The sequence below is a fragment of the Ranitomeya imitator genome, chromosome 6 (genome assembly GCF_032444005.1).
Source record: "Ranitomeya imitator isolate aRanImi1 chromosome 6, aRanImi1.pri, whole genome shotgun sequence".
Lineage (NCBI taxonomy): Eukaryota > Metazoa > Chordata > Amphibia > Anura > Dendrobatidae > Ranitomeya > Ranitomeya imitator.
The window spans coordinates 246,152,792-246,179,978 of record NC_091287.1 but is presented as its reverse complement, the minus strand read 5'-3'; the positions used below and the strand labels follow the sequence as shown (position 1 = coordinate 246,179,978).

The following is a 27,187-nucleotide window of genomic DNA, read 5'->3' as shown; positions in this document are numbered from 1 at the left end:
GGGAACACGGGCGGCAGTAGACAGGTCAGTGGAGGCCTAGTGGAAGGAGGGACCGCAGACAGGCTTCGAAGCCCTAACATAATAAATTGGGCTGGCTGTAGGCAATTTAAAATTGGTTCCAGGGGAACACGGGCGGCAGTAGACAGGTCAGTGGAGGCCTAGTGGAAGGAGGGACCGCAGACAGGCTTCGAAGCCCTAACATAATAAATTGGGCTGGCTGTAGGCAATTTAAAATTGGTTCCAGGGGAACACGGGCGGCAGTAGACAGGTCAGTGGAGGCCTAGTGGAAGGAGGGACCGCAGACAGGCTTCGAAGCCCTAACATAATAAATTGGGCTGGCTGTAGGCAATTTAAAATTGGTTCCAGGGGAACACGGGCGGCAGTAGACAGGTCAGTGGAGGCCTAGTGGAAGGAGGGACCGCAGACAGGCTTCGAAGGCCTAACATAAGAAAAATGTCAATACAATGGTATTGACAGTGCCAGGCATTGAAGGATGTCAGCGCATAGACTAAACATTGGTGGAGCTGTGAGAGAAAATTTTGCAAGTGGTAGAGCACTGTTTGACCTGGGGGGGGACTGTCTTGTGGCCGGCGGTACAGGCCCAGGGCCCCTCATATTACAATGGTGTGTCTGACGTTGGGTGCGCACCACCACCGCCAGACACTTTATTGTACTATGAGGGACCTAGTGGCAGTGCCGTCGACCAAAAGCGGGCACACCCACCTCTTCAGACAAACAGTACTCTCACGGGTGCTGGCGCCAAGTGGCGATACCACGGCCCCGTGTGGGGACTTTGGCCATTTAGGGAGGTGTTAACATGTCGGATGCTGGACAATCAGGTGCTGCAAATTACGAGATTGGAAAAGTCGTTCAGAATAGTCCACAGGCAAGACCTTTACATAGGAAAGCTAGGTGTCAGCCGGGCAAGGTGGGGCAAAAGATTTCGAAATCCAGTTGTGGTTCATTTTAATGAAGGTTAGATCATCTACATTTTGGGTAGCCAGACGAGTCCTTTTTTCTGTTAGTATTGAACCTGCAGCACTGAATACTCTTTCTGATAGGACACTAGCTGCCGGGCAAGCAAGCTCCTGCAATGCATATTCTGCCAATTCTGGCCAGGTGTCTAATTTTGATGCCCAGTAATCAAATGGGAATGACGGTTGAAGGAGAACGTCGATAAGGGATGAAAAATAGTTAGTAACCACACTGGACAAATGTTGTCTCCTGTCACTTTGAATTGATGCTGCAGTACCTGTCCTGTCTGCGGTCATAGCAAAATCACTCCACAACCTGGTCAGAAAACCCCTCTGGCCAACAACACTTCTGATTTCTGCCCCTCTAACACCTCTGGTCTGCTGGCCCCTGCAGCTCGTGTTAGAACGATCACGGGCGCTGTGTGCAGGGAATGCCAGAAGCAAACGGTCAACAAGAGTTGATTGTTTGGTTGCTAATATTAGTTCCAAGTTCTCATGTGGCATTATATTTTGCAATTTGCCTTTATAGCGAGGATCAAGGAGGCAGGCCAACCAGTAATCGTCATCGTTCATCATTTTTGTTATGCGTGTGTCCCTTTTGAGGATACATAAGGCATAATCCGCCATGTGGGCCAAAGTTCCAGTTCTCAAATCTGTGGTTGTGCTTGGTTGAGGGGCAGTTTCAGGCAAATCCACGTCACTTGTGTCCCTCCAAAAACCAGAACCCGGCCTTGCCGCGCCAACAATTTCCACTGGCCCCGGAAAAGCTTCCTCATTAAAAATATAATCATCCCCATCATCCTCCTCGTCCTCCTCTTCGCCCGCTACCTCGTCCTGTACACTGCCCTGGCCAGACAATGGCTGACTGTCATCAAGGCTTTCCTCTTCCTCAGCTGCAGACGCCTGATCCTTTATGTGCGTCAAACTTTGCATCAGCAGACGCATTAGGGGGATGCTCATGCTTATTATGGCGTTGTCTGCACTAACCAGCCGTGTGCATTCCTCAAAACACTGAAGGACTTGACACATGTCTTGAATCTTCGACCACTGCACACCTGACACCTCCATGTCTGCCATCCTACTGCCTACCCGTGTATGTGTATCCTCCCACAAAAACATAACAGCCCGCCTCTGTTCACACAGTCTCTGAAGCATGTGCAGTGTTGAGTTCCACCTTGTTGCAACGTCTATGATTAGGCGATGCTGGGGAAGGTTCAAAGAACGCTGATAGGTCTCCATACGGCTGGAGTGTACGGGCGAACGGCGGATATGTGAGCAAAGTCCACGCACTTTGAGGAGCAGGTCGGATAACCCCGGATAACTTTTCAGGAAGCACTGCACCACCAGGTTTAAGGTGTGAGCCAGGCAAGGAATGTGTTTCAGTTGGGAAATGGAGATGGCAGCCATGAAATTCCTTCCGTTATCACTCACTACCTTGCCTGCCTCAAGATCTACAGTGCCCAGCCATGACTGCGTTTCTTTCTGCAAGAACTCGGACAGAACTTCAGCAGTGTGTCTGTTGTCGCCCAAACACTTCATAGCCAATACAGCCTGCTGACGTTTGCCAGTAGCTGCCCCATAATGGGAGACCTGGTGTGCAACAGTGGCAGCTGCGGATGGAGTGGTTGTGCGACTGCGGTCTGTGGACGAGGTCTCGCTTCTGCAGGAGGACGAAGAGGAGGAGGAGGGGGTGCGAATGGCTACAGCCAACTGTTTCCTAGACCGTGGGCTAGGCAGAACTGTCCCAAACTTGCTGTCCCCTGTGGACCCTGCATCCACCACATTTACCCAGTGTGCCGTGATGGACACGTAACGTCCCTGGCCATGCCTACTGGTCCATGCAGCTGTTGTCAGGTGCACCTTTGTGCTCACAGATTGCCTGAGTGCATGGACGATGCACTCTTTAACATGCTGGTGGAGGGCTGGGATGGCTTTTCTGGAAAAAAAGTGTCGACTGGGTAGCTCGTAGCGTGGTACAGCGTAGTCCATCAGGGCTTTGAAAGCTTCGCTTTCAACTAACCGGTAGGGCATCATCTCTAACGAGATTAGTCTAGCTATGTGGGCGTTCAAACCCTGTGTACGCGGATGCGAGGCTAAGTACTTCCTTTTTCTAACCATAGTCTCATGTAGGATGAGCTGGACTGGAGAGCTGGAGATCGTGGAACTAGCGGGGGTGCCGGTGGACATGGCAGACTGAGAGACGGTGGGAGATGGTATTGTTGCCGCCGGTGCCCTAGATGCAGTGTTTCCTACTACGAAACTGGTGATTCCCTGACCCTGATTGCTTTGTCCTGGCAAAGAAACCTGCACAGATACTGCAGGTGGTGCAGAAAATGGTGGCCCTACACTGCCGGAAGGGATGTTGCGTTGATGACTAGCTTCATTGGCCGAGGGTGCTACAACCTTAAGGGACGTTTGGTAGTTAGTCCAAGCTTGCAAATGCATGGTGGTTAAATGTCTATGCATGCAACTTGTATTGAGACTTTTCAGATTCTGCCCTCTGCTTAAGGTAGTTGAACATTTTTGACAGATGACTTTGCGCTGATCAATTGGATGTTGTTTAAAAAAATGCCAGACTGCACTCTTTCTAGCATCGGATACCTTTTCAGGCATTGCAGACTGAGCTTTAACCGGATGGCCACGCTGTCCTCCAACAGGTTTTGACTTTGCTACGCGTTTTGGGCAAGATACGGGCCCGGCAGATGGAACCTGTTGCGATGTTGATGCCTGCTGCGACCCCTCCTCCTCCACTTCAGAACTTCTGCCGCCTGCACCCTGTTCCCCCAATGGCTGCCAATCGGGGTCAAGAACTGGGTCATCTATTACCTCTTCTTGTAGCTCGTGTGCAACTTCGTCTGTGTCACCTTGTCGGTCGGTGGTATAGCGTTCGTGATGGGGCAACATAGTCTCATCAGGGTCTGATTCTTGATCAGCACCCTGCGAGGGCAATGTTGTGGTCTGAGTCAAAGGACCAGCATAGTAGTCTGGCTGTGGCTGTGCATCAGTGAACTCCATGTCAGATTCAACTTGTAATGGGCATGGACTGTTAACTGCTTCACTTTCTAAGCCAGGGACGGTATGTGTAAAGAGCTCCATGGAGTAACCCGTTGTGTCGCCTGCTGCATTCTTCTCTGTTGTTGTTTTTGCTGAAGAGGACAAGGAAGCGACTTGTCCCTGACCGTGAACATCCACTAACGACGCGCTGCTTTTACTTTTACCAGTTTCACGAGAGGAGGCAAAAGAGCTAGAGGCTGAGTCAGCAAGATAAGCCAAAACTTGCTCTTGCTGCTCCGGCTTTAAAAGCGGTTTTCCTACTCCCAGAAAAGGGAGCGTTCGAGGCCTTGTGTAGCCAGACGACGAACCTGGCTCCACAGCTCCAGACTTAGGTGCAATATTTTTTTTCCCACGACCACCTGATGCTCCACCACTACCACTACCCTCATTACCAGCTGACAATGAACGCCCCCGGCCACGACCTCTTCCACCAGACTTCCTCATTGTTTTAAAAACGTTACCAAACTAACGGTATTTGTTGCTGTCACACAACTTACACGGTGAGCTATAACTTCAGTATGATTTAGCTACCCCTTTACAGGTGGGTGAGACCACAACGAAAATCAGGCACAATGTTACACACTCTGTTGTTGGTGGCAACAAATGAGAGAGATGCCACACACGCAGGACTGTCACTGAAGCGCAAATGTAAATATTAATCTCCCACTGATTTGTGTTTTTTTTTTTAAAAAGGAGACTTTAGAAAAAAAAAAAAATGATTTTTTAAGGAAGAATTTATAAACCAAATAAAATGAAATGATTTTTTCAGGGAGAATTTAGAAAACAAATAAAACATAAAATAGCCTTTCTAGGGCCCAGTGAGTGAGAGAGGACGCACACAGGAGTCAGGAGTGGCACACAAGCCCAAAGGCCAATATTTATCTCCCACTGATTGATTTAGTGATTTTTTCAGGTAGATTTTGGAACCCAAATCAAGCAAAAAAATTAATAGGCTTTCTATGGCCCACAATTGGAGAGAGAGAGATGGCACACCCAGGAGTCAAGACTGGCACACAAGCAGAAAGGGCAATATTAATCTCCCACTGATTTGTTTTGTTTTGTTTTTTTCACGGAGACTTCAGAAAAAAAAAATACAAAAAAAATGATTTTTTTCAGGAATAATTTAGAAACCAAATAAAATAAAATGATTTTTTCAGGGAGAATTTAGAAAACAAATAGAACAAAAAATAGGCTTTCTAGGGCCCACTGAGTGAGAGAGGACGCACACAGGAGTCAGGAGTGGCACACAAGCCCAGAGGCCAATATTTATCTCCCACTGATTGATTAAGTGATTTTTTCAGGTAGATTTTGGAACCCAAATCAAGCAAAAAAATTAATAGGCTTTCTATGGCCCACAATTGGAGAGAGAGAGATGGCACACCCAGGAGTCAAGACTGGCACACAAGCAGAAAGGGCAATATTAATCTCCCACTGATTTGTTTTTTGTTTTTTTTTCAGGGAGACTTTAGAAAAAAAAAAAATGATTTTTTTCAGGAATAATTTAGAAACCAAATAAAATAAAATGATTTTTTCAGGGAGAATTTAGAAAACAAAAAAAAAAAAAAAAAGGCTTTCTAGGGCCCACTGAGTGAGAGAGGACACACACAGGAGTCAGGAGTGGCACACAAGCCCAGAGGCCAATATTTTTCTCCCACTGATTGATTAAGTGATTTTTTCAGGTAGAATTTAGAACCCAAATCAACCAAAAAAATAAATAGGCTTTCTTGGGGTTGGAAAATCTGCATAAAAATTATATGGTCAAATACGTAATTGCCTAATAATTCTGCGTATATTTTAGCATCATGTGAAGCCATATTAAGATGTATTTTTAAATCTGTACCCTAAACTAAACTTAAGAAAAGAAAGTCAAAGTATTGCAATTGACTTGGCAGTAAGAGAAAGTGAATAAGCCATTATTACACCACATTTCCAAAATGGGATTTCTATAAAACACCATCTGGAAGTTTGACTGAGATTTAATTGTTTAGACCTCCACAAGGTAACAAAATTATTTGCTTTCCACATAAACTACCTCTAGGCAAGGCAATATTTAGAATCTTGGCTATTACATCTTTCAAAACGCTAATTTACATGTCTTTTTGCAGTTCTGAACACCTGTCTATAGTCTTAAGTATTGAACATTAGGGAATTAATATTTAAACTAAAAGTCACCAGAATAAAACATTACATAATAATAGAATATTAACCGCCATTACCATTACAGTATTAAACAATTTGACATGCCACTTAATGACAGCAGCATAATAAAATATTGATGTAATTAGCCATTGATTTATTCTCCCATGTAATAGGTTTCTTGTTATAATTGCTCTGCAATCCCTTGTTGAACTACAGCAAATAACACAGGAAAGGAAGCACAAATCGATGGCTGGCCGGACTGGCTGGCTGCTAGGGAAAAACAGCAAGTGCCCCTAGTACTGTAGCAGTAGCTACATATTAACAATATGTTAGAACATGAAGAAAAAATACTTAAAGAGGATGGACACTACTTTTTAATGGATGACCTATCCTCGGGATAGCCTGCCGGTACCTGGTAGTTGGGGGTGTTTAGCTGGCAACCTCGCCGATCAACTGTTACTGACAGTGGCCAAAAGTTCTCAGATGGTGTCATAACACAGCAGCTCTGTGAAAATTATAATGACTGTGACCGGGTACTGCAAATCACACACACATCGATCAGATATTGATGGCCTATTCTAATGATAGGCAGTCAATAACGAAATAGTGGACAACCTCTAAGGACTTTTAAGAATATTGCATATTAACATACCATTTATAGTATTTCCTTACAAACACTGGACCACCTGAGAATATCACAGATGTCTCAGTTTATGACATAATAGGATAATGGGCCAATGAACAAAAGGTTCAGTCAAAATTAGCATCAATTAAAGTCGTCCAAAGTTACATGATTTTGATTTACTACTACTACAGCTACTAATAACCATGCTTGTGATGTTCTTAAAATTGAATAGGAGTGTATAGTTAGGATGTAAGCCCTCTGTTTGGCCCAAGGTACCCCATTCCGACTAAAAACATTGTTCTTGCCAATGTATTGTGTCCTATATTCCATATGGTACCATGATTATTATTTCTACTACATACTGTATATACTAAGGTATATTAACCCCTTAAAGTCCACTGCTTTTATATTGACGATCTTCCCCTATGAGATATCATCAATATTAAATCAGCATGTATCTGTCACTAATCAGTTGCTATCAGCTCTGGAAGTGGTCAGATTAAAGTCAAAGAACAAAGTAACAGCACAAATCTTTACAACTGCTCCAAAAACTACAGTTCCTATTCAGTTGGATTGGAGCGTGGGTCAAATTCCCACTGATCAATGGGAGTAGTTGGCAACCCCTTTAGGATTTAGGCCTATTTTGGCCTTAATGATCAAAATATTTTTTTTCTTATTTTCGTGTATTAATTGTTGCATTTCTGGGACCCATCATTTATTTGATTTTTTTGCTCTTTTTTTGTAGCAGTATGCTAGTTTTTTGGGGGCGGATTTGAAAAAAGTTTTTCGTTTTTGTGTGGCCATATGTTTTACATTTTTCTATGAACTGAGCAATGTTCAGGCTTATTTTTTGTGGGACATGGTACATACAACTTTGTGTACTTGTTATTACACTTTTGGGGAAGAGAGGGGCAGAATGAAAAGAAAAACCACAATTATTTGGCTTAATGTAGTAATAATAATACCTACCTCTAGCAGGATCTAGACATGGTAGACCTAGAGGCAATTATTAGTCTGGTGCCCATAGCAACCCATGGGCACTCTGAGATCAGGTTGTGAGGTGTGGAATGGACTGACAAAAGGGGCACTCTCCCTCTGTCAAACTGTGTTTTCTATGTACCACAGCCTCTGAGCTAATCTGCAGAGATCAGAGTTAGCAGATGCAGAGCCATCTCATCAGTATATTACAGCCAGCTCCCACTGTGGATGGCATAGAGACAACTTCTATGTCCATGCCATTCTGATGAAGTATGGTATGTACAGTTCCACCATACGTGAATATACAGAAGCATCATTTTGCACTTACAGGTTAAAGGGGTTCTAAAAGGTTTTTAAAAATGCATAGAGTTTCTGTAGTTTAGATTATCAATATTAGATGGTGTAGATCTGTTTGTAAATTTACCACATTGCCACACATTGCATCATCTCTATTGTTTCAAGTGAATAGGATAAAGCTGAAATGCCAAGCAGAGCCCCAGCCATCATTCCTCTTCAATGTTCCACCTTTCTATGAGCATAGGCTTCACGTTCCTACTGCGCAGGTGCCTGCAAGTCACTGGTACTTCTGTACTGCAAGGTTTATGTGCACCAGAGAACACAGAGAGGAAACCGGTTATTACGTACCGGTAATAGGATTTTACGGAGTCCATGACAGCACTCACGGAGAAAGGGGATCCGCCCACCCTCAGGACAGGAACCTACAGAATAAAAATGGGGGGTCCCCCTCGACTCCTCAGTTGTGTTTCAGAGTATGCGAGGAACTGCACAAGGATTAGTACACAAAAAATTATCTTGTTCATATTCTAATATCACCAATATAAAGTAAAAGTTTAATCACTCTTCCACAAAGAGTGCAGGAAATTCAGCAATTAATTATGGGGGGGACGCGAGGGTGCTGTCATGGACTCCGTAAAGCCCTATTACCGGTACTTAATAACTGGTTTTCCTATGGCCATGACAGCAGGCATGGAGAGACTTTTAGAGACTATCACTGGGAGGGACCACAGCACTAAGCACTGATTGCCCAAACTGTAAACTAGAGGTGGATGAAAGATCAAGACGATAATGTCTATTAAAGGTGGAAGGTGATGACCACGTTGCCGCCTTACAAATCGATTCAATGGAGATATCCTCCTTTTCGGCCCATGATGACAAAATGGCTTACGCTGAGTGCGCCTTCACTTCCACTGGTGGAGATTCCCCTTTGGTTGTATACGCCAGGTTGATCGCATCATTTATCCACTGGGTGATAGTGTTCTTTGTGACACTGAATCCCTTTCTTTGACCTTGAAAAGAGACAAACAGCGCCCTACTCTGTCTCCACACTTCCATCCTTCGCAAGCACTCTAGCACCACTCTTTTAGCATCTAGAGTGTGGAATTTTTGCTCCTCTAGTGTAGTAGGGTTATCATAGAAGGATGGTAAATAGATCTGACTCTAGGTAAATACATTGGGTCAGGATTTAAAACTATTTTATCCTGAAAGATCTTCAAAAAAGGAGCATCTACTGATAATGCCCGAATATCACTGACTCACCTTGCCGAGGCTAAGGCTATTAACAAGGCAGTCTTAAGGGTCAGTACTTTAGCAGAGGCTGAAGACAGGGGTTCAAAAGGGGTGCCCATTAAGGCATCTAGTACTAGGTTTAAGTCCCTTGGAGGCAATCTAGCAATACGCACCGGGTTACTAAACTCACAGGCTTTTATGAATCTAGTGATCCACCCTTTCCCCGCTATGTTATAGTTATATAATGCCCCCAATGCCGACACATGTACCCTAAGGATACAAACAGGTAACCCCAATTATCAGCCCTTCTGCAAGAACTGTAGGATTGCCGGAATCGGAATCTGGTCTGATAGGGGAGCTGAGAAAAACAACAACAAAAAATTCCAGGTTTTACAATTAATTTTTGTGGTTATTTCCTTTCTACTTGTTAGTAAAGTAGCTATTAGGGCCTGTGAAAACCCTCTACGCTTCAGCAGCTCCCTCTCAAATTCCACAAGTTCCATTCCATCAAGTAGAGACCTTGCATCTGTGGATGAGGGAATGGCCCTTGAGAAAGAAGCCCCGGCCCCGACGGTAGCACCCATGGGTCGATGATGGACATTTTCTTCAGCCAGGAGAACCACGGCCTCCTGAGTCAGAATGGGGCAATTAATATCACTCTCACACTCTCCTCTCTGACTTTCTTGAAGACTAGCGGTATCAGACACATCGGGGGAAACGCGTAGCCCAGAGCATAATCCCACCGGACCCAGAGAGAGTCTAATATTTCTGGCTGGTCTGATGCCCGTAGCAATGCAAACCTCCTGACCTGTCTGTTGTCTCTTGTGGCAAACGGGTCTATCTGCGGGATGCCCCATAATTGTATGATCTGCCTAAAAACCTGCTGGTCCAGGGACCATTCACCCTGCGGCAAGGAATGTTGACTGAGATAGTCCGCCTGAACGTTGTGTTCCCCTCTGATGTGAAGTGCTGACAGTGAGAGGAGGTGATTCTCGGCCAATGTCATAATGTCGCCTGCCGTGGACATCAGCGACTGTGATCTGATCCCCCCTTGACGGTTTAAATAAGCTACCACGGTGGTGTTGTCATTTTGTATCTGCATATGTAAATTCCACAATGTCTGTAGAAATAGCAGGGGCACGTACTTTACCGCCATGAGCTCCTTTAGGTTTGAGGAACACTCTTCCTCTCTGGCTGTCCACCTCCCTTGGGCTATTCTGTCTCCCATTGAGCTCCCCACCGCAAGGGGCTGGCGTTGGTTGTAATCACATTGTCGGGTACCACCCCCATGGAACCCCTTTGGACAGATGCGCTGGGTCCAGCCACTGGGTTATCCTGCTGACCGTGGTGACCGATAACCTTAATCTTCCTCCAAGGAGAACCCGCAACCTGCTCTCTGCCTCGAACACTTCACTCTGCAGCAATCAAGTCTGGGACTGAGCCCACTCTACAGCTGGCATGTAAGCTGTCAGAGAACCTAGCAGGGACATATCATTTCTTAAGTATAGGTGCGAACTGCCCATTATCCTTCTGATTTTGCAGATAGACAATTTTTGGGCTTCCGGGAGAAAACAATGTTGATTTACTGAGTCTAAGAGGATGCCCAGGAACTTCTGACAGGTCGAGGGGACTAGTTTTGACTTCTTCAGATTGACCAGCCAACCCAGATCCTGCAGGGATGATATTATATGGTTCAGTTTGGTACTACATTGAGCAGCCGACCCTCCCACTATCAGGAAATCATCTAGATAAGGTATAACCAAGATATCTCATTCTCTTAAATGGGCCATCACTTCTGCGATCACCTTGGTAATTACCTGTGGTGCCATGGAGAGACCAAACGGCATAGAGGTAAACTGAAAATGTCTAACCTGACTGCCTAGTTGTACCACCACTCTGAGGTATTGCTGGTGGTCTTGGTGTATTGGTATATGATAATAGGCATCCTTCAGGTCCAGGACCATCATGAAACACCTGGGAAATAGAAGCTTAGTTGCAGATTTGATGGACTCCATTTTAAACTTATGACACCTCAGGAATGTATTTAGTCTCCGCAAATTGATGATGGTTCTGAAGGACCCATCTGGTTTGGAAATCAGGAAAAGAGGGGGATAAAACCCTCTCCCCTCCTAGTTTCTGGGGACATCAACCAGGACCCATTTTTCCCTTAAATGTCCAATTTCTATTTCCAGGGCCCGCTGCTGGTCAGGGGAGCTTCTTAAAGTCGTTAACTGGAAGAAGTCTGGGGGCGTATTGCGGAACTCCAATCTCAGCCCTGATGACACTATACCGAGGACCCAGGAGCTGGATGTTATGTGGAGCCATTTATTACAGAAATATAACAATCTACCGCCCACTGGAAGATCTGGACTAGCGATAGTTGCACCCCCATTTAGAGGACGAGGTTGCTCCGAAGTAGGCACCTTTCTGCTTCGGATCCCCCAGCTCCCACTCCCAGTGCTTGTACCTTCTCAGGAATGACAACCATTTCCTAAAAGTACTCCTAAAAGAAGGGGCCAAACAAGTACTCACCCCAGCATGGTATAGCACATAATTTCGCATTAGTCTGGGCATCCCCCCTCCAGCCCTTTAACCAGAGTGCTCAGCGGACAGCATTCGACAGGCCAGCAGATCTAGCGACTAACCGTAAAGAATCCACCGAGGCGTCTGCTAAGTAAGCTGCCCCTTCACAGATCTGAGAGAAGTCCAGCAACTTGTCTCTAGGTAACCTCATTCTTATTTGATCTTCCAGCTGGTCCAGCCAGAATAACGTAGACCTGGCAGTACAGGTACCCGCAATCACTGGCTTAAACGCCCCCGCTGACAATTCCCAAACTCTCTTCAGGAGCATGTCTGCCTTCCTATCTGATGCGTCCTTGAGATGACCTCCATCCTCTAGGGGTGGTGCCGACATCTTAGATGAAGAGGCTACAGCTGCGTCTACCTTAGGGATTTTAACCCATTCCATAAGTACTTCATCATCAAACGGGTATCTCTGTTTTGAAGTGGATGGTAGAAATGTTCGGTTATCCTGTCTATCTCATTCCCTTTTAACCAGGTCTTTCACAGAGTTATTCACTGGCAAGCCTGCAAACATTAGGTCCTGAGTGGACCTGGGCTCCCTGCTGTCTGCGACCCCCATAGTGGCTCGTACCGACCTTACTAAGAAGTCCACATTCTCAATTGAAAAGCAAGGCCTTTCTTCCTCGTCCGAAGATGATGATGATGAGGGGAATTCTGAGGACTCAAACCTCTGTCGTCTTGCCGACGGACTAGAGCCTGAGCTATACTCAATAATATTAGCTTTCCTTTTCTGGGTCTTCCCTCTATGGGAGTTCCTAACTTCTCCCCTGATCAAAGATCTCAGATCCGCCGTATGTACAGGGGCTTCTTCTTCCAGGGTCTGGCAGACACATGACTGACATAGCCTGTTAGGTAACTGTCAGGGAGGGATACTGTGCATAAGGCACACTGCCTGTGCTTAGCTTTTGCTATCCTCTTAACCTGGGAAAACAAACAAAAGAAGGGGGGATTCAGCCATTTAGGTGACCATATCAGCACTCACCAATGAAGCTGTCCTAGCAGGGTACCAGCTCTGGAGGCGGTGATCCAACGTGCGACATAGGGGTCCTTGATGGCTGATACCCCCTTCCACTGCTGCTGTCAGTGGTTCCGCTCCCTCCAGAGTGATCGCTGCTGCACTTGCTTCTTTTCCATTGCTCCGGCGCTACTAACACCAGCAGTGGCAAGTGCTCCTCCATGGCGTCCACAGATGACATCTTTGCAGCACACTTCCTGCTGCACAACACTGGCATAAGGAGGCCTGGCCCTGCCTCCTATAACACGCCTCACGGCCCCTCTTGGAAGTTGTCACCATCACTTCCGGGTCACAGGCGCTTCTTCCTCCCCACGCTGCTGCCGCTTACCGCTCCATGTGCGGCACCAGCTGGGTCTTCTGGATGGACACAGGGACTCATTTCTCCTCTGTGCTGCACCCTTGCAACCCAGGGCAGCCTCACCCCGACCCTGGCAATCGCAACATCCTGGCCAGACGAGGGAGGGTCTACGAGAGAACACCCCCGATGCTTCTTCCGGTGCCCCGTCTCTGCCGCTCTCTACGGATGCTGCGCAGAGGCTCTAGGACCAGGGTAAGACTTCTTCTGCTGGTTCCCACTCGGACAAGAACTCAACTGAGGAGGCGAGGGGCACCGCTCCCTTTTTATTCTGTAGTTTCCTGTCCTAATGCTGGGCGGATCCCCTCTCTCTGTGGGTGCTCTCGTGGCGATTGGAAAATACCAGTTAATCTCTGGCCCTGCGCAAAAATAACGTGAAAGTTATGCCTATGGTAGGACAGAACACTGATCAGGAACGCAAGGAGATGGAATGAGGCAGGCGCAAGATTTCCGGACGAGTGTACAACATCACAAGGACAGAGTGACGCTGTGCGAGATGATACATAGGATAATGAAGTATAGAGGCAGAGTTATCTTCAGGGCTATGTCCTCCCCATAGCCTGGAAGAGGTCATTTACATGAAGTGATAAAATATGATTTCTCACCAACAAGGCATCTGATATGAAGCACAGGTATCACTCTTTTCAGCATACTATGACCTGTATGTCCATATTAATAGTTTAGATAAGTCAAATGTGGTGACAGATTCCCTTTACTTCCCAAAATAAATAATAAAGAGGCTGCAGTGCTCATCCATGCACCACGTTTTGCACCACTCCAGAGTTATTTTTTTTAAAAATATTACTGGAGTGGTATCACTAATCCCTGCTCCCTGACTCTAGGATTATACTTACCAACCACTGTCTTCTGCTCTTCCTGGGGCTACTCCAGTCCCAATCTGCCATATTGTGACTGAACATAAGTCAGAGGTAATGGTCAAGCTCTCAATGTAAGTCTATAAGGCTCTCATAGACTTACATTTAGTAGTGACTGTCACCTTGCCCGCCCAACACTGAAACAATCAAAAAATTCACAACCTGCAGAAGTCGACCAAACCGCCTCCGATAACAAATGAAGATGGAGGCTGGTATATTACTAGAGGCAGTGAACTTACATTAGTGATAACTCCCCAGTTGAAAAAAAACCACTAGAGTGGTGTTTTGAGATAAAAAAGTAATTGCATGAGAAAAAAAAAGTGGAAAAAAAAATCTGAATAAAATCAAACTATGTAGTTCTGTTTTCGGTAAACCAAAATATATCTCCTTTATGCCAAAACAAAACAAGTTGACTGGGGTTGTGGTTAATACCCATCAGGTATTTCTGATAAATATAATTCCTTAATTATATAGCATTTTTATAGTGTTTTATAGCTTTTAATACAAGTGAAGATACCATGTCAGTATTACATTCAGAGATGTGCTAAAATAATTGGAAATCATGCAAATACAGAACCATCCACATGACAGTATGCTTTTTTCAATAGGGAAATGTTCAAAATTAAGAACTGAACTTCCCTTCACAAAATGTGTAGTTGCAACATTAAAAAGAGGCGAATGCACGAGTCTACATGAGGTCAATATACTACATCTGTTTTGCTGGCACATTTTGTCTCCTTGTCACGGGGTAAAATGCTCAAGAGTCCTTATTTCGAGAAACAAAATTGCTCCATTTTCTGTCTGCATTAATGAATGTCTTGAAGGAGTTAGACTCATTAGCTGCTGAATCATTGCACTGCATGGTTAACAGCTATCGGTCAAGAGTATTTCTTTCCCCCTTTACATAAAATCTGTCATCACGGCAAGACATATATAGAAACCTGCAATTATCCTGTATTCTGCTGAAGGGCCACTGAACGCATTAGACAGCTGAAGGCTCAAGCACAGACATGCAATTGTATATTACACCGATTGCTTGCAGATGCTAACTGACAATTAAATCTTGTTGGTTTTATTAAAGTCATTGATTCAACTCAAGGAAAGATAGAAGAGCCTTGCAAACAATGACAATTTAGGATGAATATTTTATACCAGCCAAGCTAAAGTCTACCTAAATGAGTGATTCCAGGTTTCTAAGCAAAGACCTTGAAACTTATTTGACATAATGCTTTTCATGGTGTGTAGGAGTTATGTTAATCCTACGGTAGGAAAAAAAAATGTTGAAAAACTGTTCTTACAGCTTTGCCTTGTACTATTCCTCTATTATTCCTCTTAGAAATACCTGAATAAATTGACAAATGGGTGTTAGCAGTTAGCGGTGCGTCTTTACACATAATGAGTTATAAGAAAAGATGCTCTGGTATGGTTTCATGTTGAACAAAAGTACTTAATAAGTAGAAAAGATAGAAGAAGTAACATGTCCGTTGAGCACACACTACTTAGTAAATCAGTTTGAGTGTTGGAATCGAGTACAAATGGCCAACCAGAGGAAATTATTCTGAGGACATTCCCGTCATCCACACAGAACATGGAAGCCTAAATGTACCATAAACTTGTGAGACATCACTGCAAACATAGCTTAAATAATTTATCAAGTGTAAGCGGTTATCCCTGAATTAACCCAAAATAGGATAACAAATTATCTATTCCAAAGTTAGCTTTAGATGGGGATGTTGTCTGTTGGATTTCATAGCCTGTATAGCAGCACCATTCTAATAAGAAATCTTGGGCATACCGGACGATATCTATTGAAGTCCCCTAGATTGCCAGTTCAACGTTCCATATTATTATTATTAGTAGTAGTAGTATTTATTTTTAGAGTATTATTGATTCCATGGTGCTCTACATGAGAATGGGTTATATACAAAATACAAATAGAAATTATAATGAACAAACTAAGAATGATACACTGGTAGAGGAGGTGGAGGGCCCTGCATTTGCGGGCTTACAGTCTACAGTCCTATAACACAACATGCATTTTAGTATTGAGCTCGCTGGATGAGAAAAATGATGAAACAACAGTACTAAGATAGACTAAGAGTGTCACAGGTTTACTGCGACAGAGAGGAGCCAGAAGACTGCAGCGTTTGATTTCTCCTACTCCTGCACTGATTAGAAGCACTTCACCTTCATATTAAAGATTGAGGTTTCTTTTAGCAGTGCAGTGGTTAATCTGCTCAGTTCAGAGCTCTTGGAAGCTTTCCTGCATTAAGACTCTCAGCTGTTCACTGCTAGTCACTCCCCTCTCAAATATTCTGGGTCCTGGCAAGCACTCATTGCCATAGAACGCTTCATGCTGCTTGGTTAGCAGATGGTGGTTTGTGGTTGTTGTTTGAGAAGGTGTTTGGTGGATTTATCTGAGACTCTTGCTAGGTTTTGGGTGTGTGCTAATCCCCCTCATTTGCCTTCTTTTGTTTTACCCCATCCTCCACTCCCCAGTGTTTACCTCTGTTGTTTGTGTAAGTATATTTGTATGTTTCATATTTTTCATTATCCCTGTTAGTATTACCTTGTTAGTCTTGTTGGTGTATTATGGTACACTACTACTCCCCTCTTCCCTGGGTGAAGGAAGGGTACAAACTGAGGGAAGATTCAGGAGCTAAGGCTAGGTACATGGCCTCGGCGACTTCACCATCAGATGTAATCAGGGGAACAGGGTGAGCTAGGACACACCTAGCATTAGGGACACATTGGAGCGCTTGGTCCCGGGACACACAACAACAGAGTCGTGACAAAGAGTCTGTTTACAAAAAATCAACTGGCGGAATTAAACAACTGCCAATTTTGAAAACCTTTACTAATCGATGTTCGTTTAAGAGCCTGTTTAAAGAGGCAAATTATGGTAAATGATGCACACTGAGTGTTCTGTAATAGATTGCTCAGTGCACATATGCTGGGAGTGTGAGTCCTGTTTACACAGCATGATGCACTGCCAAGAACGATGATCTTTTGCACTGCAGAAAAGATCATTTCACCCGACGTACGAGTGTTTTGCTCATTCATCGGGTGACTGGCAGTCTGTTTGTACTGGAAGATTATTGTGAAATGAGCATTCTTAAGAATACTAGTTCACAACTATTTTTTGATGTAAATGCAGTTTAAGAATAAAAATTATATTTCTTCACAGGGAACACATTTTTTCCTATACAATATAACAAGAAAATAGATTTTCACAGGAGTATTGTCTAAAATTAATATATTACTAAATTGTTCACATTGAAAATATATTTCTAGACTTACTATACGAAGTATCAGGATCAGACTGGCCCACTGGAGAACAGGTGCATCCCCCGGTGGACCTTGCGCCTGAGTAGGCACCCCTCTCCCTATATGAAGTGTTTGGCACAGTACACTTAATGTGACATGGATAGACCAAAGCAGCATCTCATTATTCATTTAACAAACTACTCAATTTATTATTATACAGAAGCATATATTTGTGAACAAGGGTAAGGTAAAAAGATATGCTGTTGAACAATGAGCCCTCAGCATTTATGTCACTGGTGGGCCCTTGGCAGCCCACCCCAACCAGGGTTGTCATCTTGACTTATTTTTTCAAGGCAGCTTAACAAAAAATCAGACAATCAGTTTTATGGACACATTGGAAAACCATAACAAATCATAATGATTATAAGGGATTCACACCTACAGCCAATAATTCTGATATGAAGACATTAGCTGTACTAACTGGAAACTGTAAAGTAATGATATTATTCTCAATAATCTATAGATGTTTCTACAGCCTCCAAAAAAAAACAGACGCCTCCAAAACTTTTTGCAGTCAGGGCAAAAAAGTGCACTATTTTTACAGACTATCCAAGAATTTCTGGACAGTTGGCAATCCTGACTGCGGCATTGCACAGTATATTTTCTTCTGCCCCATATTTACATCTATTTTATATGTATATACCTAGATTGCATGTAAAAGTGTAAAAATAAAAATCGTCCAGTCTCTATCTAAACTTTTACATGAGGTTTAGTATCACGCATGTTCATTTATAGATAACATGAGAACAGTTTATTCTTAAATTGACATTCAACCCACAAAATTGTGAAAAAAAGAAGAAGTTATACCAGTGTTTTTGGTCAGCATTTCTAGCCCAAGTTCTTACAACTCATTAATTGAAATATTTACCTGGACAGAGTAATCTGGAAGCTCTGGTAACCCGCTATAAAGGAAGCCAATCTAGTCAAACTCTGCTTTCCTGATCCTCCAACACCAACCAGCAATGCATTTCCTTGTGGAGTCCGAATAATACGGGATATTTTTATAAGGTGTATCATTGCATCCTGAACGATCAAAAACAATCTTTAGTCATTATTGGGTTTATTATAAAACTCTATGAAACACATCTAAGATATTATCTATGATATTAGTTCCCAGCATGTTGAGTATGTCTACTAATAAAGAGATTAAATACTTTTCAAACAATTTTAACTAATAAGTTCACTAAGGACAGGCAGAACAATATTTGCCTGATATCTTGGTCATTTCCGCCATCTTACACTAAGCAAAGATTGGATAAAGAAAATTGTAAAAAAATGCATTTTCCTTTCATGGTGATAAAAGCTGATTAATATGGACTAGAGATGGTTATATTCAATGGAACTTATATTCAATATTTTCTTGTCTCGGCACCAACATTTATTACTCGATCCACTGCACCATTGTTTCTCTTTCTAATCTTTACTTTTTGTATCTTCATTCAAGCTATATATTTTAACCCCTTCACGACATGCCCCGTACTAGAACGGCGCATGTCGTGTCTCCCCCTTTGATGTGGGCTGCAGCGCTGAGCCCACATCAAAGTCACGACATGTCAGCTGTTTTGTACAGCTGACATGTGCGCGTAATAGCTGACAGCGGTATTTAACTACCGCTTCCGGCTGCGCAGCCGGAAATGAGCGCATCGCCACATGATCGGGGGTCAGCGATGCGTCAGGATAGTAACCATAGAGGTCCTTGAGACCTCTGATGATTGCTGCTGTGAAGCTGAGCCGATCGAGTTGTGCCAGCTTCTAGCCTCCAATGGAGGCTATTGAAGCATGGCAAAAGATGAAAAAAAAGTTTTTAAAAATATGAAAAAAATATAAAAGTTTAAATTACCCCCCCTTTCGCCCCATCCAAAATAAAACAATAAAAAAAATCAAACCTACACATATTTGGTATTGCCGTGTTCAGAATCGCCTGATCTATCAAAAAAAAGCATTAACCTGATCGCTAAACAGCGTAGTGAGAAACAAATTCAAAACGCCAGAATTACGTTTTTTTGGTCGCCGCGACATTGCCTTAAAATGCAATAACGGGCGATCAAGAGAACGTATCTGCACAAATGTGGTATCATTAAAAACGTCAGCTTGGCACACAAAAAATAAGCTCTTACCTGACCCCAGATCATGAAAAAAGGAGACACTATGGGTATCGGAAAATGGCACTTTTTTTTTAGCAAAGTTTTGAATTTTTTTCACCACTTAGATAAAAAATAACGTAGACATGTTTGGTGTCTATGGACTCGTAATGACCTGGAGAATCATAATGGCAGGTTAGTTTTAGCATTTAGTGAACATAGTAAAAAAAAGCAAACAAAAAACAAGTGTGGGATTGAACTTTTTTTGCAATTTCACCACACTTGGAATTTTTTTCCCGCTCTCTAGTACAAGACATGGTAAAACCAATGATGCCGTTCAAAAGTACAACTCATCCCACAAAAAATTAACTCTCATATGACCATATTGACGGAAAAATAAAAAAGTTATGGCTCTGTGAAGGAGAGGAGCAGAAAATGAAAACGCAAAAAATGAAAAAGGGCTGCGGCGTGAAGGGTTTTGAGTCTAATTTAAAATCATATAATATATATGAGGCCAAAGATAGTGCAACTATCTGACAGATATAATATTACTACAGTATATAGTCAGTTAGGTCTGTACCACCTTCATTTTCCATTTGCAGGTCTCCGCATATCTTTATGTAATTGGTAAAACAATGATGAGTCTTCATTTTAATTGGTTTTAATAATATATTACATTAAGATTGTTTAATATCACTTCAACATTTTTTCTTTATATGTTTAATACAAAAAATGTAATGTTTTTCCTTAGATGGTACATACAGTATATTTTCACCATCTCAAGACATAATGACAAAGTACAGTACAATTATCGTACTTAATTCACATTGCACATTATAATAGATCACACACAATGAAATATCATATTTACCCTTATTAAACAAAATCAGCAAATAAATTCTATGGAGCAGAATGAAACATATTCCTATAATGATCTGACAATATCTTGCACCATGGGGCTCCTCAATTAATAGCCCAGTTATCCCATTATCACAGAATGTATGGAACGCAGTTCACTTTCGAGATGTGGGAAAGCAGTTACTTCCCAATTTTGACTTGATATAATGACATTCATACTTCCTCTCTTTATCAGAACAAAAAGCAGAGTTTTAGGGAACTGGATACATACACTTGACTTTGGTGTGTATGTTGTTCTCAATGTCATGCATTATTTAAGAGCCGCTGCAAGCGTTTTTTGTAAGACGTAGGAGAGCCAATCTCAGCTACATAAAGCATATAGATTTACAAAGGTTAAACATGCTTTGGGCTATGGAAGGGAATTTGTTTTGTATATTATTAAATAATATTTTTATTCCATATGTTTAAGTTCTAGTTAGAAAACTGCAAAATCTAAAGTACAGAAGTCAAATAAGGTGACTGACGATGACGTGAGTGCAGTGCTGTATTCAGTCTGCTGCTTGTCTGAGGTATACTTATTTTTTCTCTGATTATGTAACCTACGGCTGATCTGATTCCCTTGCGTGCCCACAACTGAAGAGTTTTGAGGCAGCGCAATCTCCAACTTTTAATCCTTCCTTTAGTCCTACCAAACAAAAGGACATTTGAAAAATGATGCTGGTGTAAAATGGACAATAGGGAAACAGTATTTATAAACTTTTTCTTTGTAGTGCGACTATGTGGTTTATGTTGGCAGATATGCAACAGACTTATTTGTGTGCAGGAGGAGTTTACACTTTTCTGACAGTAGATGGCGATGTTGTTACTGTTATATGCTTAATTGAATGTAATGCATATACTTGTTGTACTTTGGTTTCACTTTCTCTCTGGTAAAAGATCTTTTTAGACTTCCTATTATGCTGTATTAAGAAGTTGATGCATGTACCTCATGTTCTGTGTAGATAAAAGTTAAATTACCCCATATAATCTACTCTCACAAGTTTCTTCTGCGACCAAACTATGCAACAGTTTAATGGTATAAACATTTGGAGTTTCAAAATTGCATATTTTTCAAAATGTTCTTCAAATTTCAGATATTTTCACAAATACAGATCTGGCAAAAATTAAGAGACCACTGCAAAATGTTCAGTTTGTCTGATTTTTCTCTTTATAGGTTTATTTTTGAGTAAAATGTCAATTGCTCATTTATTCTATAAACTTCTGAAAACATGTCTCAGAATTTCCAAGCAATATTTTTTTTTTATTCTAAAAATGAGAAATGGTCAAAATTAAAAAACAAGACAAAACAGTGCTTTCAGACCTCAAATAATGCAAAGAAAACAAGTTCATAATCATTTAGAAACAACAATACTAGTGTTTTAAATCAGGAAGAGTTCAGAAATCAATATTTTTGTGGAATAACCATGATTTGTAATCAGAGCTTTCATGCGTCTTGGCATGCTTTCCACCAGTCTTTCACACTGCTTCTGGCGCAAAAAATGTAAGCAGTTCTTCTTTGATTGATGGCTTGTGACTATCCATCATCATTTTGATTACATTCCAGAGGTTTGCAATGGGGTTCAGGTCTGGAGATTGGGCTGCCCATGACAGGGTTTTGATGTGGTGGTCTCTTAATTTTTGCCAGAGCTGTATATGCAAAACAGGATAAGTCACCAATATCAGATCAGAGGGGTCTCACATCAGGCACCATCACAGATCATCTCTTACAGTCACAGACAGTGGATGGATGTAGACAATGAATGTGTTGTGCAGCTCTATACAATGCATAGTGGTTTCTGCACATCTGCCCCCATTATCTTGTGGTGGCAATGTAAACTTTGAATAGAGCCATCCAAAACTTAGCACTCTTACTAAACTGTTATTGGCTCTGGTGACAACTGTATGTAGCAATGTGCAGAGCTCCAGTATACAGCACTGTTCAGTGTGTAGCAGCCTCTCCAGAGAACTGCAGATCAGGTCATCTTTTAGCTGGAGCTAATAACAGCTGATCTCTGTGGGCAGAGGCATATCTGGGCGAGCAAGTGGGGGTCTGCCCTTGGCACAACCAGAAAGGTAGGGGGGCACCATCGGGCTGCCTGATGCGGCCGTCTGAGATGTCTCTCATGCAGCTAGATTCTTCAATGTCTCTTTCTGGGAGCTGCAGCTCTGAGGGCACGCACAGCTCCATTGACCCTCTGTGCTCCTCAGACCACTGTCTCGAACCGACTGAGCTGAGCTCAGCCAGCAACTAACTTTCCCTACAGACTACCAGTTATATATATGTGGGGAGTGACCTAATAAATAGGAGCAAAAGCTCCCCCTGGTGGCCTGGAGTATGAAATGTGTTGCATGTTTGTGATACCTGGATGCAGTTATCCTTTCTTGCCTCCAAATGACGCATCACTCTCCCCGAGAGGAAAGCAATACCACTGCGACGACCAGGACCCTGGGGCGCCACAATATTCCTGTATGGTTATTGGTTCTGATCCTGTGCATAAGTAGCAATCCATCATTTGTCAGGTAACTGATACAAGGCTGTGTTAATAATGTATTATGTCATCTGACAAGTTAAGGATTACTATGTCTGCATTTATGCTAGAAGCATTAATTATAAAATTAAGCATTTAGCTTGCCAAATCCTAAGACTAGGGTCACACTACCGTATTTCCTCTCTTCTGAGAAAACCAATATCACTATGCTAATCACACTCTGATCAGAGTGTGATCATAGTGTGATTCGATTTTCTTGGAGGAGGAAAATATGGGGAAAAAAATGTCTCCATCTTCTCCATTCTGTCAGTCCGTGAAAATCGAACAGCATTCTGATGTCATCTGAGTGCAGTACGATTTTTTCCATAGACATATTGACGTGCATGGCTGAGTGCGATCTAAATATTGTGTGCAAATCATGCAAGCTGTGATTTTTTCGTTGCACATACTCTGTCCCAGGAAAAAAATGGACATGTGCACAGCCCCATAGAATAACTTTAGTCCAAGTGCGTTCCAAAGTTTTGTTGGATGAAAATAAAGAGAAGTATGCAAAAAGGATCATCAAAAATAATTAATGTTTGCATCTTGTATTTCACACAAAGAAAACCAGTACAAAATCCTTCATCTCTAGTACCATACGCCTGAATTTTTACATAAAATGGACCCATCTATTTCTTCCCTTAGCTGGCACGGCTTTCTGTCAAGAGGTCCTATATTTCACATTTTTTGGGACTGTCCACTGATTGAACCGTTCTGGGTGAAATTACAACTCCACATTAAGCTTGTTTTTGGAGTGGATCTCCATTAAGTCCTCAGCTCGTTCTATTACTGTATATACTTGAGTATAAGCCGACCAGAGTATAAGCCGAGACCCCTAATTTTGCCACAAAAAACTGGGAAAATGACTCGAGTATAAGCCTAGGGTGGAAAATGCAGCAGCTACCGGCAAATGTCAAAAATAAAAATAGATACCAATAAAAGTAAAATTAATTGAGACATCAGTAGGTTAAGTGTTTTTGAATATCCATATTGAATCAGAAGCCCCATATAATGTTCCATACAGTTCATGATGGGCCCCATAAGATGCTCCATATTAAAATATGCCCCATATAATGCTGCACAAATGTTGATTATGACCCCATAAGATGCTCCATAGACACATTTGCCCCATATAATGCTGCACAAATGCAGATTATGGTCCCATAAGAAGCTCTATAGAGATATTTGTCCCATAAAATGTTGCACATGGCCCCATAAGATGCTCCATACAGACATTTGCCCCATACAATGTTGCACAAATGCTGATTATGGCCCCATAAGATGCTCCATACAGACATTTGCCCCATACAATGTTGCACAAATGCTGATTATGGCCCCTGTTATGAACAGGTGATTCAGAACCCCAATGGACCTGGTGGTTACGAGCACAGAAAATAACCTGATAGTTGCTAATCACATAGGACGAGCTCTGAGACGTGGGAACTCTGCTGACCGCAATCCCTAATCCTATCACACCACACTAGAGGTAGCCGTGGATTGCTCCTAACGCTCCCTATGCAACTCGGCACAGCCTGAGAAACTAGCTAGCCCTGAAGATAGAAAAATAAGCCTACCTTGCCTCAGAGAAATTCCCCAAAGGAAAAGGCAGCCCCCCACAAATAATGACTGTGAGCAAAGATGAAAACACAAACACAGAGATTAAATAGATTTTAGCAAAGTGAGGCCCGACTTACTAAATAGACCGAGGATAGGAAAGATAGCTTTGCGGTCAGCACAAAAACCTACAAAAAACCACGCAGAGGGCGCAAAAAGTCCCTGCGCACCGACTAACGGTACGGAGGTGCTTCCTCTGCGTCCCAGAGCTTCCAGCAAGCAAGACAAACCAATATAGCAAGCTGGACAGAAAAAATAGCAAACAAAAGTAACACAAGCAGAACTTAGCTTATGCAGGGCAGACAGGCCACAAGAACGATCCAGGAGAGAGCAAAACCAATACTGGAACATTGACTGGAGGCCAGGAACAAAGAACTAGGTGGAGTTAAATAGAGCAGCACCTAACGACTTAACCTCGTCACCTGAGAAAGGAAACTCAGAAGCCGCAGCCCCACTCACATCCACCAGAGGAAGCTCATAGACAGAACCAGCCGAAGTACCGCTCATGACCACAGGAGGGAGCTTGACCACAGAATTCACAACAGTACCCCCCCTTGAGGAGGGGTCACCGAACCCTCACCAGAGCCCCCAGGCCGACCAGGATGAGCCAAATGAAAGGCACGAACCAGATCGGCAGCATGAACATCAGAGGCAAAGACCCAGGAATTATCTTCCTGACCATAACCCTTCCACTTAACCAGGTACTGGAGTTTCCGTCTCGAAATACGAGAATCCAAAATCTTCTCCACTATATACTCCAACTCCCCCTCAACCAAAACCAGGGCAGGAGGATCAACGGATGGAACCACAGGTGCCACGTAACTCCGCAACAATGACCTATGGAATACGTTATGGATGGAAAAAGAAGCTGGAAGGGTCAAACGAAAAGACACAGGATTAAGAACCTCAGAAATCCTATACGGACCAATGAAACAAGGCTTAAACTTAGGAGAGGAAACTTTCATAGGAATATAACGAGATGACAACCAAACCAAATCCCCAACACGAAGTCGGGGACCCATACAGCGCCTGCGGTTAGCGAAACGTTGAGCCTTCTCCTGAGACAATGTCAAATTGTCCACTACATGAGTCCAAATCTGCTGCAACCTATCCACCACAGTATCCACACCAGGACAGTCAGAAGACTCAACCTGCCCTGAAGAGAAACGAGGATGGAACCCAGAGTTGCAGAAAAATGTTGAAACCAAGGTAGCCGAGCTGGCCCAATTATTAAGGGCAAACTCAGCCAAAGGCAAAAAGGACACCCAATCATCCTGATCAGCAGAAACAAAACATCTCAAATATGTTTCCAAGGTCTGATTGGTTCGTTCAGTCTGGCCATTTGTCTGAGGATGGAAAGCCGAGGAAAAAGACAAATCAATGCCCATCCTAGCACAAAAGGCTCGCCAAAACCTCGAAACAAACTGGGAACCTCTGTCGGAAACGATGTTCTCCGGAATGCCATGTAAACGAACCACATGCTGGAAGAACAATGGCACCAAATCAGAGGAGGAAGGCAATGTAGACAAGGGTACCAAATGGACCATCTTAGAAAAGCGATCACAAACCACCCAAATGACCGACATTTTTTGAGAGACGGGGAGATCCGAAATAAAATCCATAGAGATATGTGTCCAGGGCCTCTTCGGGACTGGCAAGGGCAAAAGCAACCCACTGGCACGAGAACAGCAGGGCTTAGCCCGAGCACAAATCCCACAGGACTGCACAAATGAACGCACATCCTGTGACAGAGACGGCCACCAAAAGGATCTAGCCACCAAATCTCTGGTACCAAAGATTCCAGGATGACCAGCCAACACCGAACAATGAACCTCAGAGATAACTCTACTCGTCCATTTATCAGGAACAAACAGTTTCTCCGCTGGGCAACGGTCAGGTCTATTAGCCTGAAATTTTTGCAGCACCCGCCGCAAATCAGGGGAGATGGCAGACAAAATTACCCCCTCCTTGAGAATACCCGCCGGCTAAGGCAAACCCGGAGAGTCGGGCACAAAACTCCTAGACAGGGCATCCGCCTTCACATTTTTAGAGCCTGGAAGGTACGAAACCACAAAGTCAAAACGGGAGAAAAACAGCGACCAATGAGCCTGTCTAGGATTCAACCGTTTGGCAGACTCGAGATAAGTCAAGTTCTTGTGATCAGTCAAGACCACCACGCGATGCTTAGCTCCTTCAAGCCAATGACGCCACTCTTCGAATGCCCACTTCATGGCCAGCAACTCTCGATTGCCAACATCATAATTACGCTCAGCAGGCGAAAACTTCCTGGAAAAGAAGGCGCATGGTTTCATCACCGAGCCATTAGAACTTCTTTGCAACAAAACAGCCCCTGCTCCAATCTCAGAAGCATCAACCTCGACCTGGAACGGGAGCGAAACATCTGGTTGCCACAACACAGGGGCAGAAGAAAAACGACGCTTCAACTCTTGAAAAGCTTCCACAGCAGCAGAAGACCAATTGACCACATCAGCACCCTTCTTGGTTAAATCAGTCAACGGTTTAGCAATACTAGAAAAATTATTGATGAAGCGACGATAAAAATTAGCAAAGCCCAGGAACTTTTGCAGACTCTTCAGAGATGTCGGCTGAGTCCA

General features: G+C 43.2%; 1 protein-coding gene across 1 annotated transcript in view; it reads right to left on the bottom strand.

Moving 5' to 3' along the window:
- The window catches only part of LOC138642420 (dynein axonemal heavy chain 5-like), a 546,381-nt gene that overhangs the window by 233,960 nt on the left and 285,234 nt on the right, over nucleotides 1–27,187 (bottom strand). Inside the window, exon 56 of the mRNA XM_069730567.1 lies at nucleotides 18,321–18,475. Within this exon, the coding sequence (XP_069586668.1) occupies nucleotides 18,321–18,475 (155 nt within the window). The remainder of the gene's footprint in view (nucleotides 1–18,320; nucleotides 18,476–27,187) is intronic.